The sequence below is a fragment of the Anabas testudineus genome, chromosome 14, assembly GCF_900324465.2.
Source record: "Anabas testudineus chromosome 14, fAnaTes1.2, whole genome shotgun sequence".
In the NCBI taxonomy this organism is placed as follows: Eukaryota; Metazoa; Chordata; class Actinopteri; order Anabantiformes; family Anabantidae; genus Anabas; species Anabas testudineus.
In genome coordinates, this window is record NC_046623.1 from 17,387,945 (window position 1) to 17,402,146 (window position 14,202).

At 40.9% G+C, this 14,202-nt stretch overlaps 1 protein-coding gene across 2 annotated transcripts in view; it reads left to right on the plus strand.

Moving 5' to 3' along the window:
* fnip1 (folliculin interacting protein 1) overlaps window positions 1-14,202 on the plus strand; it is a 32,521-nt gene that overhangs the window by 652 nt on the left and 17,667 nt on the right. For both annotated transcript variants that reach the window (XM_026370392.1, XM_026370393.1), the window contains exons 2-6: window positions 9,277-9,406; window positions 12,707-12,844; window positions 12,977-13,077; window positions 13,324-13,398; window positions 13,692-13,780. In XM_026370392.1, the coding sequence (XP_026226177.1) occupies window positions 9,277-9,406; window positions 12,707-12,844; window positions 12,977-13,077; window positions 13,324-13,398; window positions 13,692-13,780 (533 nt within the window). The remainder of the gene's footprint in view (window positions 1-9,276; window positions 9,407-12,706; window positions 12,845-12,976; window positions 13,078-13,323; window positions 13,399-13,691; window positions 13,781-14,202) is intronic.

A 14,202-nucleotide genomic window follows, 5' to 3' on the forward strand; every position in this document is an offset into this window, starting at 1 on the left:
TCTGGTTTCCCCTTTGTCTCCCATGTGTCCCCCTTTGCGCTTCTTTGATAACAGCAGTGAAACCTACACAGTAGCCAGAAAACAGGCCGTGACACTACAGCCACTCTTTTGTCTCTTATCACGAGCTGTAGCCCCGATAACTAGGAGCACAAGTGGCTTCTCTCGGTACTCTCCAGGTCCGTAGCTCAGCAGAGGAGGACACAGTGTGCTGTCTGTTGAGCCACATGTGATCACTTCAGGCGGCCACCGATAACACACGGGTCCGCTTAAAACCGAAGTCAAGTCAGGCTGGAGACCGTAAACGATTATCCGATAATAGTTTGTCTTTAAACAAAATAGTAAATCCTAATTTACTGGTCGCACCTTAAACCTACTAAAGCAGATGCACAGCAGTTATTTAAAATTTCAAATGATGGAAGAAAAAGATCTAGATATGTGCTGTTAGGATTTTTTTTTTCTTGAAACACTAAAACCAGCAGAGACTATTGCTGGTTTTAACATTAAATAAATTCCTGTGCATTTTTATTCGTAATGTAAGTATATGCAGCTAATGCCTGTAATGTCACTAGAAGCAGCAGGATACTTGTTATTGAAATACCCTAAGGTTAAATTCAACCTCATGGTGCAATGCATCATTTAGCTGGCAAGTAGGATACTCTATACACCCTGAGTTGAATTCCAGTTTCCATGTGTATGTTCCTAGTACTCATATTGTAGGTCAGCTTAAGGTCTGACACGGAGGGGAAGGTGCTCTTTAGCACACACGCTTTCATTGGAAAATGCTGCTCTCAGCCTATCACCCCTGGTGGATAATATATACGTATACCGGTGGACCTGAAAGCTCACCTCCGTGTGGTGTTGCTTGCACTTTGGCCCATGTCTGAGCCAGAGCACGTTCTATGGTCATAAAGTTGCTCTGTACCCTGTGATATAAATGCTGTGAGAGTGTGTGTGTGTGTGTGTGTGTGGCTGGCTGGCTGGCTGGCTGGCTGGCTTCAGTCCTAGAGCGAACAGGCAGGCAGCAAGCATTTCTGTTAACTCACTGGTCAGCTCTTCATATCCCTGGCGTGAGATCCCCATTCATCAGGCACAAATATAAGATGGTTTAAAAGTAGAAGCTAGGACAGGCTGAGCAAATTCAATTAGAGGCAAATAATCAGAGAGGAATTGCATAATTTTAATAAGGTCTTGAATAATGTGAGAGGAGAAAGTAATAAACATAAGGCAGTTTTGAAAGAGTCACTTTTGGGTGACACAGCACAATCAGTCAGATGTTATGGTGTTATGCGTCACTTGATCTTAGTCCTACTCCAACTCTATCTAGTTATTTCTGCGTACTCTCGATCTGCACGTCGTAACCATCCTGAAGATTCCCCCTGTTCCCCATTTAACTTCTAAACATATGTTGCTTGCAGGAAATTTAATCCGTGATCATAATCGCTCATGGTGATTATGTTGTACCAGACAAACATCAACTTTAAATCAGAATCACGTCTTAATCAGCAAAACCTGCAAAAGCACATCAATGGGTTCACCCACCATTGTTGTTTTGAAAGCAATCTGCATTGTATTTCGAATGTGTGTGTTATACATCATTATAGGCGTCACGTCTCTAATACCAGGAATGCCGGCAGCTGTGTAAAATGAACACTGGGTCAGTATTTTGCTGTCCCTTTGGCGTTTAGTGTAAATAAGTAAAGCTGTCTTGCAGCAGAGTCAGCTTAACATCAAAATTGGGCCATCACCAAAAGTTAATTTACAAACCTGTACAAAATGTTGGAAACTGTTAATGTTCATAATCAACAAACAAATTAAGCAGTTTAATTTATGTAAGACCTTAACATGTGCTGCTCTAGCTACAGCCTTGCTAGTAATAATAAACACATTTTTTTAGAAGGTATGGTGGTTTCATAATCCAGTTTCCCTGCATAATGCATTAGCCAAAGCTCTGTCACATCACAGCACTGTGCCCTCCAGAATACCACAGAGGGCAGCAGGCTGGCTGACCCCAGGAGGAAAGCCTAAAGCCTCTCCTGTTTCCCTGGCTGCAGCACCTGATGAGGGACAGCATACTGTACATTACACCGCAAGCTCCTGGCCCATCCTCTGATGGGCTTGAGCCAATTGCTTTGTCCTCCCCACCCACATCCAGACTGCTTGTTTTGGCTGCCCCCTGCCTCTGTAGCATGCCGAGGAAACTTCCTTCTTGACCTGGGCCAAAGAGCTCAATATAGCTGTGTTTGTGTTGAGATATGAAAATAAAGGAGAAATGGTATTGGTCTTGAGACACATTATTTTGTAAGATCTTCTCTGAAGTTTTGAAGTAATACTTATTAACATGCTGAATGTTTCATCCATTCTGCCTGCTCACACTGACTCTTACTCAGTGTCTAGAAGCACATTGCACTTTTAGGTTGGTATGAAAAGGAGATGGTCTGGAAAATCCTGTGTTTATGATTTATAGACTTACTAAATCACATTTGCTTTACACGGTTTATTGGAGCAGATCCTGGATCACTCCCTCACCAGTGAAAATGCATGATGTTGCATATAGCTGAACAAAATTTTACACCACATTAGATGTGTGTATATATAGTGACGCCTTTTCCTTGGTAGTGTACAGGAGAAGTTGTGTCTCAGGTTCCTGGTTGGCGTGGCATCCTTTCTCCACTGCGTACTTTCATAACTCGGTGTGTCATGTGAGGCTTTCATCAATCTCAAGCTGTCATGTTTGTGGGACGATCACATGGCTGCATTCTCGGTCACTGGAATAAACCTAGAGGTTGGATAAAAAAGTAGCGGTGTGCATGTCTGCTTTACTCACACTCAGTATTTCTGCTACTAGTGCATATTTAAAGCATTTTAGTATCACAAACTTGTGCATGTGATATGTTTGCATTGCAAAGCTACTTGTTTGTGTGTGCGAATACTGCAGGCACGCCAGAGTTTTGTAAAGGTAGCGGCTGTCACCAGGTTCCTATCAGGGCTATTTTAAGTGGCCACACTCAAGCTTCTCAGAAGTGCAGGGTCATGGTAAAGATATAGTTTTTTTTGTAAAAGCTGCACACACATCCAGTAGTTTTCTGGTAATTCCTTGACATCTAGCTAGGCCTGGGTGTTGTCATAACTCACAAATAAAGACATCAATTCAAATACTGAGATCATGTTATATAAGCTGCAGGATTCTAAGCTCCTCTAGGTTTTGTGGGTGTTGTTGATAGGTTAGTTGATAAATCTAGATAAGCTGACAGTAAAGTAGTTTGAAGGTATATTATAGTAAAATATAAAATTGGAGAACTTGCAAAGCAAGCTAAGTTTCAAGTCAGGATTTTTTGACAACTTATTGCAAAATTAACGATTACCAGAATCACAATAATCACCAAGCGTGTTAGTGATCAGTTTCTACTTTAACAGCTAATACTGACACATGATACACAAGCTGCATGCCTGCCCAGACAGTGCAGAGATATTGTGAAACACATACTATGGGCAGTGGATTGTTGATACTCATCAAGTGATTCTTCATTCTGTGTCTAATGTTGGCCTCTAGTTTGGTATACTGAATACTTTAGATTCAGTTGAAAGTATACAGTACAGTGCAATAGGTGGTCTTTATCTATTTTCTTTTGTCATACTGATTTATTGATTGCTGTAATGATGATATTGAGCAGTTTGTAGAACATTGTGTTCTGCACTAAAAAATATTTTGTAATGTAAGAAGGGTCAGTGTGCATTTAACCCACACTGTTGTGTTGTACATAGTGATTTGTTTGTCTGCTTAGATAATGAAAGTCAGAACTAAAAGTTCACTGTCACATCACCTCATTAACCCAATTACAGTTTACATAAAAGATTGAGGAAGAGAGAAACTACAGGAACCGAGACAGCACAGTGTTTAGCTCAGCCACCTGACTGCAAGAAGGTTCTGGGTTATTATTTAAGATGAAACTTTACTGATCCCACAGTGGGGAAATTTGCGTGTTAAGCATCTGACAGAAACAGATGAAGGTGCAAGAATGAGAAGTAAATGTAAAAATAATACAGGTATTCATAAATAATACAGGTATTGTATAACACTTTCTGTTCCTTTGACTACTATATGGAGAAAATAAGAAAGAAATGTTCACATGCAGTACTTACAGTTGTTATACTAGAGAGACCTTTTACCTGTAAGCTGATTTCTACACTCAGCTTATTTCCACCAGCCCTGTCCAGCTTGATGATTTGTTCATGTGATTCTCTGTGATACACAGTCATACACTCATTACTGTCATTGCTCATATTCTGTCATGTGTTGGTGATTCAGAAGTTGTGACACAGGAATAAAACACTTGATGTAACAAACACATCGTATCTAAGCATTCATTGTCTAGATTGTCTTCAAGACACTATGCAAGAAATAAATAGAAATAAAGCTTCCAATACAAAAACCTCCTTAACACAACTGTACAATTTAGTGCTTTTGTAAGTCCTTTACTTACACCCTTTTATAAATAAAACATACACTCTCTTTACTTGTTTGGCATGGTATGAGCTAACAATAACAATGCAGCTTATTTCAGCCTGGACAGGTCCTCACAGTCGAGCAGTTTATTTTTTTTCAGTGCATTATAGCTTTGAGCAAAACCACTGTCGAGTCGCAGCATCTTCACCCACTCAGCATCATGTGACTACTGGAATGCAGAAGTCCTTAATGCAACACAACCAACACAGAAACCAGGTATACAGGTAGTCAGGTGATTTTCAGCCCTTGTATGCCAACCTCTTAAGGGAATCGCACTTTCCAGGGCTTAGTCACGGCGAAACTGTTCAGGGAAGTGAAGCATTGTGTGATGTGACAAGGGGTTTAAGGTGTATTGTGTTTCACAGTGTGACATGTGAGACTTGGCCTGTCCAACAGACAGTATTAAATGTTAATTTTCAACCCATATAGCATCACACACATCACATTTGTATAGTTCTGAGAGTACGTGCAAGAAGAGCCTCTATAAGCATAGAGGTATTTGAAGATTAGATGTGAATACGGGGCTCCTGATTACACCAGTGATGCATATCTAGCGGTAGTAGTATAGTATGTCATGGGGAAGCTGCATCACAGCACAGAATTAGCTACGGTATAGCGCTAAGCAATGCAGCTTGGGCTCATACATGTGTATTAGACCTGAGATACATCAGGCAGTTTGTCAAGGTGCAAACATGTGACTAAATAGACAGTTGAGTGTTGGGTTATCAGTTTGGCAGCATTGCTGTGTGGTGTTCACTCAGGTCAGGTCACCTCGGCAGTCACCACCTAACAAGCAGGCTGTCCTTACTCATCAAAACTGTTAATGTGGTTTGTTTGATATCACACGTAGTTTTCACTGCATGTTGCAAACGAAAAGTAAAGTGTAACCTAAGAATTAGTCATAGCATTACTGAAAACACATAGAATTAGTTTTTAAATAGGAAACAAAGCAGAGCTTAAATAAATGAAATAAAGACTAGAGCGAGTTTCCTGGGTTATCAGTGTGGGAAGATTTAAAGAGAAATCAAGATCTGGGACACTTTCTCCTGAGAGTCTGGCTTCTTTAAGCTATTTGTTTAGAGGACAGATTTCCGTATTGGCGTTTTAAGTGTATTGAAGAAAGAAAGACGGACAACACAAGAGAGAGAGGAACAAAAAGAGCGAGATGAAAAAGCCACACAGAAACAATCCCCCACTGTCACTCTCTTTCTGGCAGTCAGCAGTCCAGGCTCACTGCTGTTGCTGCCTCTGCACTGTCCAGCACACACAGTGCTCCTGCGATCACCTGACAGTCTCATGTTGTTGCGTGAATTTAGTTCACCGCTATTCTTAGGCCCTGCTTTGGCTGAGAGAGGAGAGAAGAGAGGAAGAGGGAGAGAGAGAGAAAGAGAAAGAGAGAGGGAGAGAGAGAGGGCTGGGGAAAGACTGGCAGACTCGCAATGATGCCCAGGTAGGAGTTGGTAATATTTAACCAGGCTTAAGTGCATCCAAGTGGGCATGGTATTGTTAAGAGATGTTTGACAGCAATGTTTTTAATGTAGTTTGTTCGTTTTTTGCTCAGCTTAAGTGTTGGCAACCTGTGGATGGCCCTGGCAGTTTGAAGACGGGCAGTAGTTTTTAGCCTCGGCTGATGACCGTGACACTGAGTGTGCTACTTGAGGTCATGTTATATAATGTGAATTGATGGATGTATGGTGAAGCATGCTTTTTGTTTGGGGGTATTAAAGAAAACCCTTTCTTGTGGGTGGAGTTGTAGTTCAAATGTTGCGTTGGCTTTCCCATTGAGATGAACAGGTGGTTCAAGGAAATGCATACCTATATTCTTTTGGTTCAAATCGAGGTTGAGGCGGTACAAGCACAGTATGTAACAGTCATGAAGTCATGCGCTGCTTTTATGAATGACTCCCCTCTCTCCTCTGTCAAGCGCTGTGACTGTCACAAGCTCTCTAATGCCATACTTCCTCCTTCTCTTTCTGCTTTGTGTTTCTTTTAGGTTTTCTGTCTGTCAGATGGTTTTGTTTCTTTCTGGCACTGGTTGTCTCATTTTCCAAATTATCTGAATTCTGAGTTTCCCTTGGTTGTTTTTTAATATTAGCTGCATTTTGTCAGTTCTGAGCTTTTGTTCTTTGTCTGTTGTTCCCCTCCTGCTTTTGTTGTGAACCCTGTTTTTATTTTTTCTCCTTTCCATCCTCTTGGAAACATGTTTCACTCCTTATTTGCTGTTGCTGATAAAATCTGTCTTTTTTTTGTCTTGCTTGCTGTCATGTGTTTTCTCCTCTTTCCTTGCATCTCTGTGTTTTCACTGTGATTTCATTAAAACAAAGGGAACAGTGATCTTGCTGTTAAATCACACTTCCATTCTATGCTGATCTGTAAACATCACATGGTATTATTAGTTATCTTTGACCAGAAAGGGAGCAGGGTCTTATTCTTATTCATATTTTGTTCAAAATTGTAGTAGAACAGCAAATATTTATTTTACACCTCAGTTAATTGCAGGCTTAGAATATAAAACTCCAGTTAGAAATTAAAATAAATAAATAAATAAATAAATGTTACAGCCAAGTTTTGAACTGTTGCTCACAATAGTGATTCTACCAAAGCACCTGTGCCTGAAATATAAATATCTTAGTGTCAATAAATGTGCAGTAACACTTAACAAGGCCTCTACTTTGCCACTTTTCTCGCTGTAGTTGACTAATATTACAGAAAGTTGACTTAATACATTTAATCTAAATATATATTTACCTGTACTCTTTGTCTATAAGTAAAAAAAGCCTATAAGCACAGAAGTTTAAGCAGCTGGATAATATAGCCTTTCTTTCAGCAGGTCATATACGACTGAGGGGAACGACGTGCAGCAGCATGTACGCAGTAAAATGTGTCTCCTTCTGTTGGATTCCCACTATGACTAATTAAAATTCAGGTGGTGACTTTGGTCCATATTGGTAGGCAGTGCTTTTGGCAAGCAGAAAAACACAAAGTGAACTAAAGAACTGAATGCCGGAGATGTTTTTTTGTTTAATGCAGAGATGGTGAAGCAGCTCATTGTACTGTGCTGCCTGTGTGAGTACCATAAAATTACTCCTGCAAATGACTTTGGCTTGACAACTTGGCACCCTCCTCAAAAACATTTTGGTTGGATTCCATCACCACAAACTGCAACAAATGGAAACAGATTTAGCAAATAAATTATAAGGGACATGCAATACGGGATGTAAGTGTCCACTAAAGAGGCAAACGAGGGAATTTAATTTCTTCAAATTTGGATATTATTTGGATGAAAACAATTTTTTTCTAATGTGTTTGGTAAATTGTAGCTAACATGCATGCAAACGTACACAGACTCTCTCACACACACAAACTGCACACCAACATACAGGTATTCCTCGTGCTGTCAGGGGTTACTAACCAACAGTTGAACTGCTTCTGAATGTGGGCTGGAGTGTCCTATTTTGTTTGAAAGCGAAATGGACTTAACAGTTCCTTTTCCACCCACGTTCATCAACCCATTTACTATAAACACTTGTGTTTATGGATGCTCCCTGCCCCCCAATAAACGGTTAAATTTAGCTCCAGCCCTGTGTCCATCTGGTTGACCCATCTATCCATCAGATCAGACACAAATCCTCGACCATCTATGTGTCGGTCCAACCCTCTGTCATCTTTTATAGCCTCTACTAAATCAACCAGGCCACTGAGTTTCCCCAAAAGCAGATTGGACTGCCAGAGCCCTACCTCCAGTGACAGTGCGGCATCCAGCTCTATCTATAGTTGCAGGTGTAGATTTTCTACCCCACAATCCCAAGTATTACTTTAGATGATAATCTGTATGAAACATCAGGTTACTTAGCAACAGCCACGGAGCTGAGGCTGGCAGCAAAATGGTTTAACTATTCCCTAACTGTTTTCAGATGTACCACTTTATAATCTGAATTACCAAATATTAATCTTGGTTCAAGTTTTTTCTTTTTTTAAATAAATGATCACGTTAATGAGGGATGTTACAACTTGACAGGTCTTAGAATTTGGATAATAAACTCAATCCCATGAATTTTGGTTGAGAACAGCCTCTGTACTCACGGTTGGTGATCAGTGTTCAGTTTTAGCAGCAGACTAAAGCTCATTAGCTTGAGGGAAAGTATCAATGGTGACTCAACTTACCCAGTGGAGCTGCAGACTGGTTATACTGGGTCAATGTCACAGGTTTAGGGAGGAGCTGCAAACATTAAATATTACAGACAAATGTTGGATGAGTTAAAAAAAAAAAAAATGGAGCTGAGTGAGTGTGTGGAGCTGTGGCATTTTATGTGGGTTCTCTAAATCTGTAGTCGTGGGCGGGTTGTGGCTCTTTTCTGCTCACATGTATATCTGAATGATTGGTTGCAGACGGTGGATAGTGTTTGAACTGTGTCAAGTGTCAATAAACTCAATTCTTTATTATGTATATACAAGTATTTTGATTTCTATTTCCCCGTTAGTCTAAAAATATTAGATGAACGTAAAGTGACTCCAATATTTCTAACGGACAAAGTTATCACTCCTCTGCCACATTCAGTGCTGTGCCAAACCAGATTGTTTTGGGAAGTGTTTTGTTACTGGAGCATGACCTCGTTATCTCAATTTGAGAATTGCATGAAAGATTGTTAAACATTATGTAGTCTAACATCATTATTTTCTCTCTCCCACCTTCCATCCTCCAATTCCCTCTCTGACCTTATCTCCATCTCGACTATCTCCCTCTTTTCTTTTCTGTACATCCTTCCATTTAGCTGGCCCCTACCACAGCTTGAGCCCAGCCAAATCAGGCTGATTGTGTACCAGGACTGTGAGAGGCGCGGCAGAAATGTCCTCTTCGACTCCAATACCAAAAAGAGGGGAACGGACGAAACCTCCATGACCGTGAGTGACATATCTGTTTAGTACCTGTTAGTGTGTGTGATGTTTGATGACCATTACAACCTGGACAGGGCGGCGGTGCAGACACATAAAGATAGAAAGGTAATTTAGTCACAAGTTGACTTCACCCGTGGACAGTGGAAGGAAACCCAGGCTGTCGGAGAACACACAAACATCTCTCTGAAAGGCTCAAGTCAGCTAGAAGGTAGATGGTAGGGGTGTGTGTGTGTGTCACTGAGGGCATGCAACTCAGATCATGAGACCTGAACTGATAAACTGTCACACACCCTTTTCAGCTAGTGAGACGTGATGGTAAAAATAGTTTTACTACAGGGTTTCATTCTTAATCAGGGTGTGTACAACAGTAGAGCTTGAACATCTGAATTGTGTGTTTTGACTACCAGCTTTATGTGTATGGCCTCTCCCATATGACACCTGCCATCTGATTTTTCCAACAAACGGTGACACACAGTCACCACTCTCTTTTCCTTTTACTTTACAATAACATGCCCAGTATTTTCATAACGCTGCTGTGTGTGGCTGTCTGACCCTGACCGGTTTGTTCTGGTCCTCTTATCTCCAATAATAATAGCCTCAGCTGACAGCTCGTGTGTAAGCAGCATTCTTTCATCCTCACATGACAGCCCTGTCACTGGCTGTCTGTCTTCATCTGTCTATAGTGGGGACTCTTTTCTCAAAATCTTACTCTCATTCTGTAGCTGTACTTGATAAACGTGCCGTCTCCTGCTTTCTCCTTCTCTCTGACCTTTACGTCTTTCTGTCTCCATCTCTGTCTCTCTTTAATGTCCTGTTCGCTGTGCTAATCTGGTTATCTTCGTCTCTCCTACATTATCTCTCTAATCTTTTATAAATGACTTTTCTCTTTCTGCGTGTGCCTTTTAGTCCACTTCTAATTCTCCATCTAGCTTCTTCTACCTGAACGTCTTTCCTGTTTCGCCTTTTCTTAGTTTGCTTTGTTCCTTTGTGTCTTACAGTATTTAAACTTCTCACTTTCTTTTCTCCGTTCCTCCTGCTTTTCTTTTTCAATCGTCATACTTCCTCCATCTCACCTGCCTCTTTCTCTCATCTTTTTACTTCCTCCATGACCTTTCTCTGTTATATTTCATAGTGACTGGTCTCAACTTCTGTTGTTTATCTGCATCGTGTCCATCTTTGTCATAACACACACTTACCTCCTGCCAATTTACTGTTTGTAACCCTGACAGAAGGAAAAAGGATGGTTTGTTTGTTCAACTTTCTCAACTCTCTCTCTTTCTCTTCTGTGTTTGGTTAAGCACTACTTTTGGATTGGACTAGAGCCAGATATAGAACCACATTTAAAAAGTACACAGTGTGTACGAATGATCTATTCAGCTCTGAGGTTCAGGTTAGGTCTCCTTTTACTGCTCTGCGTCTTGGATTCAAATGGACTCGAACACATACAGTGTCAGGTGTGCTCAGAGGCAAGAGTGAGAAAGAGAGCTCACTGGAGCTTTGTGCTGATGAAGGTACTGTTGCTTAGCTCACGTCAGGAAAATCAGCAGCCTACATGATTTATGCTATTATATGGCAGTGTTTGCATTTATATTCAACATGTTGGAACATAATTTACCTTGAGTGCACATGTTGCAGTGACATTTGTGTGAAGTCAGCATTTAGAAACGATAAAGAGAACTGCACCAAGATTAGTTAATGTGCTGTGTGTGTGTGTGTGTCAGTGAGTGTTTCCTGGGCCAATAATGTGTTGGTGCATTCTGCATTGTTAGGGCTTTGTCAGCTACAGTGTGACATCTATCACATGATAGTTTTTTTGTTTATTTTTTTTGTCAACTCAGAGGAATTTATTTTTGACATATGAACAACAGGAACAAGCAAAGCACCCAGGGACAAAGAGAATGAGGAATAGAGAAACGGGGATGGGACAGATAGAGAGGGCGAGAACAAAATAAAGAAAGAAGAAAAGTAGGGAGGAAGGTAATGTAAAGACAGAATCGAATCCCATCCACTAAAGAAGAGAAGGAAAGCCTCAGGAATTAGACTCGGATGAAGTTGGTGTGGTGGAGGGAGGGTGGAGGGAGGGAGAGAGGGAGGGAGGGAGGAGGCTATGATTGCAGTGCTGCTGGCTCACGAGTTCCAGAAAGAGTCATATGACTGGCAGTCACATGCTGCTGGCCTCTGTGTACACACATCACACTGCACTGCAGCAAACACGCATGTACACAGTCAAATACAAGCTTGCTCAGAATCGGAGAGGATTCATTAGCATAACTGTATACATGCTTGTGTGTGTGTTACAAAAGTACTGAGAGAATAGAAATCATACAAGCTGCATAGGTCTATAACGTTTACAAATGTGCTTTAAAAGAGAAGAATGAAGCAAAAACAATGATCTGTTTTCCATTAATCCTCATCTCTAATTCTTCCTCTCTCCTCTTACACTGAAAGCCACAGTGGTTTCAAGTGAGCCATTACCAGAGCCTTGCTAAAACACACACACACACACACACACACACACACACACACACACACACACACACACACACACACACACACACACACACACACACACACCCTCCCTTTCCCACCCTCCCAAATGCATTCCTGTTGAACAGGCTGCCAAGTTAAGAAGGCACATGACACAGGCTGGTTGAGCTCACATTGCTTTTAGTTTCCTGTGTATACAAGTGCATGTGGATTAGGTTCTTAGTGTTTTTCAACTAAACAATTCAACTCAACACATTTCTTTCCATTAAGAAGTTTACTTCTTATGAACCAGTGACTTCCTGTTTGTACATATCGGGACATCAGGGTCAAATTCGACAGGTTTCTCTCGTTATGTTTATATTAGCTAATGCCTCTATAACTGAAATCCTCCAGCAATAAAATCCTCATGACTTTGTTATCTATTGCCACTTGCATGAGCTCTTCCCACATGAATAGGTGCAAACCTTTTAAGAAATAAATATATACATGTAAGTGAGTTCATGTAGCGGTGCACCAAATGACTACTGCTCATTTTTGTTGCATTACATGTTTTGTTGTTTAGTCCCTAATTATTAGGGTTGACATGCTGATATCAGTCACAACGTAAACACTTCAGCCATCGTTGCTCACTGTCAAACGAAGTATTTTTGTGAGCTTCTCTTTGAATTTGAATTGAAAATACTCCAATAAACCATAAGAAATCTTAGGAGTCTGGGCACCGGTTAATGTTTTTATCTTTAATGGATTCACATTGTTGATTTTATCCATTAAGTCGAGCTATAAACTCATAAGCCCTAAACCTTTTGTTTCTACCCACAGAGCACTGAGGGCCAGGTGAAGATGTTCGGGAAATGCTGTCAGCTCCGATCCACAGGTGGCAGCAGCAGTTCGTTGGACAGCTCCTCCTCCTGCACCTCAGAAAGCAAGGAAACAAAGGAGCAGGGTCTCCGCTTCCAGGTAATATACAGATCTGCATGTAACATTCCTCTGTAAGACTTTAAATACCTAAATCTACAGCTCCATAAGCTGCAGATATGCTGTATATGCATGCAGAAACATGCTTGTCATCACCGCTTTCCTTCTCTCCAGGGTTCGAGGTGTTCGTCCGATGTGGTAATGTTGGGGGAAATGATGTTTGGCTCTGTCGCCATGAGCTATAAAGGCTCCACACTGAAAATCCACCAGATCAGGTAAGAACTGGGATGGATTCAATGCTTTGGTTTTTTGTTTGTTTCATTTTTCTTTATAGATCTGTTGTGGAGATTAGATTTACATTAATGAACCATGTAAATGTGGTAAGTGAAGGAAAAATAAAAGTTGCTAACTGCTTAGGTAGGTGGAGACAAATGAGGTTGATGTAAAAGACAAATGTGCAAAATCATGTGACATCAGCACACATGGTGATGATCTTTGTCCCTGAACTGTCATCACATCAGATCGCCACCTCAGCTGATGCTGAGTAAGGTCTTCACCGCCAGGACGGGCAGCAGTGTGTACGGCAGTCTCAACACGTAAGCACGCCCACATGCTTATCAACACACACACCTTGCTCAGATTCCTTCTGCCATAAACAAGCACATGCAGACACACTGTCATGTCATCTTTGTTTCACTTAATGTCACCCAGGTTTCTCTGCTTTCCTCTGTATTTTACACCTTTTCCCTCTATAATCTCCTACATTGTAACTTGTAATGCAGCGGTTTTGACAGCAAGGTCCCCCGGAGTACATACCATGTGAATACAGCAGACCACCATGTTATCCACATAAACTTTTATTGCTGCCTTTCTCTTTCATCTCTTGCAGGTTACAGGACAGCCTGGAGTTCATAGGACAGGACAGTAACACTCTAAGGCCAGATCACACTGGGCCCAGCAGCCTCCTAGGAAACATAGGTAACCACATTGACCCAGAGCCTCTCCAGACCTTTTTAGCCACCAGTGCCAGTCCTTTTCCCGCCTGTTAGTTTAATTTTGAACATACTTAATACTCAACCATACATGACTACATATTAAATCTGACACATTTGATTATGGTAATTATTATTTTGTAATAATATGTGATTATTTTCACATTATTTACTGTAGGCATATCTCAGTGTCGGTGTCTATTTTACCCTTTGAGAATAAGCAAAAAGATAATGGTAATACAACTGTGTACAGGCCATGGATGTAAAATATTGTTAGTATTTACAGCCATATATTTACCATTGATTAGTACTCCAAGTGCAACTTGACTATTACTTTTCTGAAGTTTATTACACAGTGCCTTAGTAAGACTGTGCAGCAGCAGACCGTGTTTCTCTCTTTCTCACCCT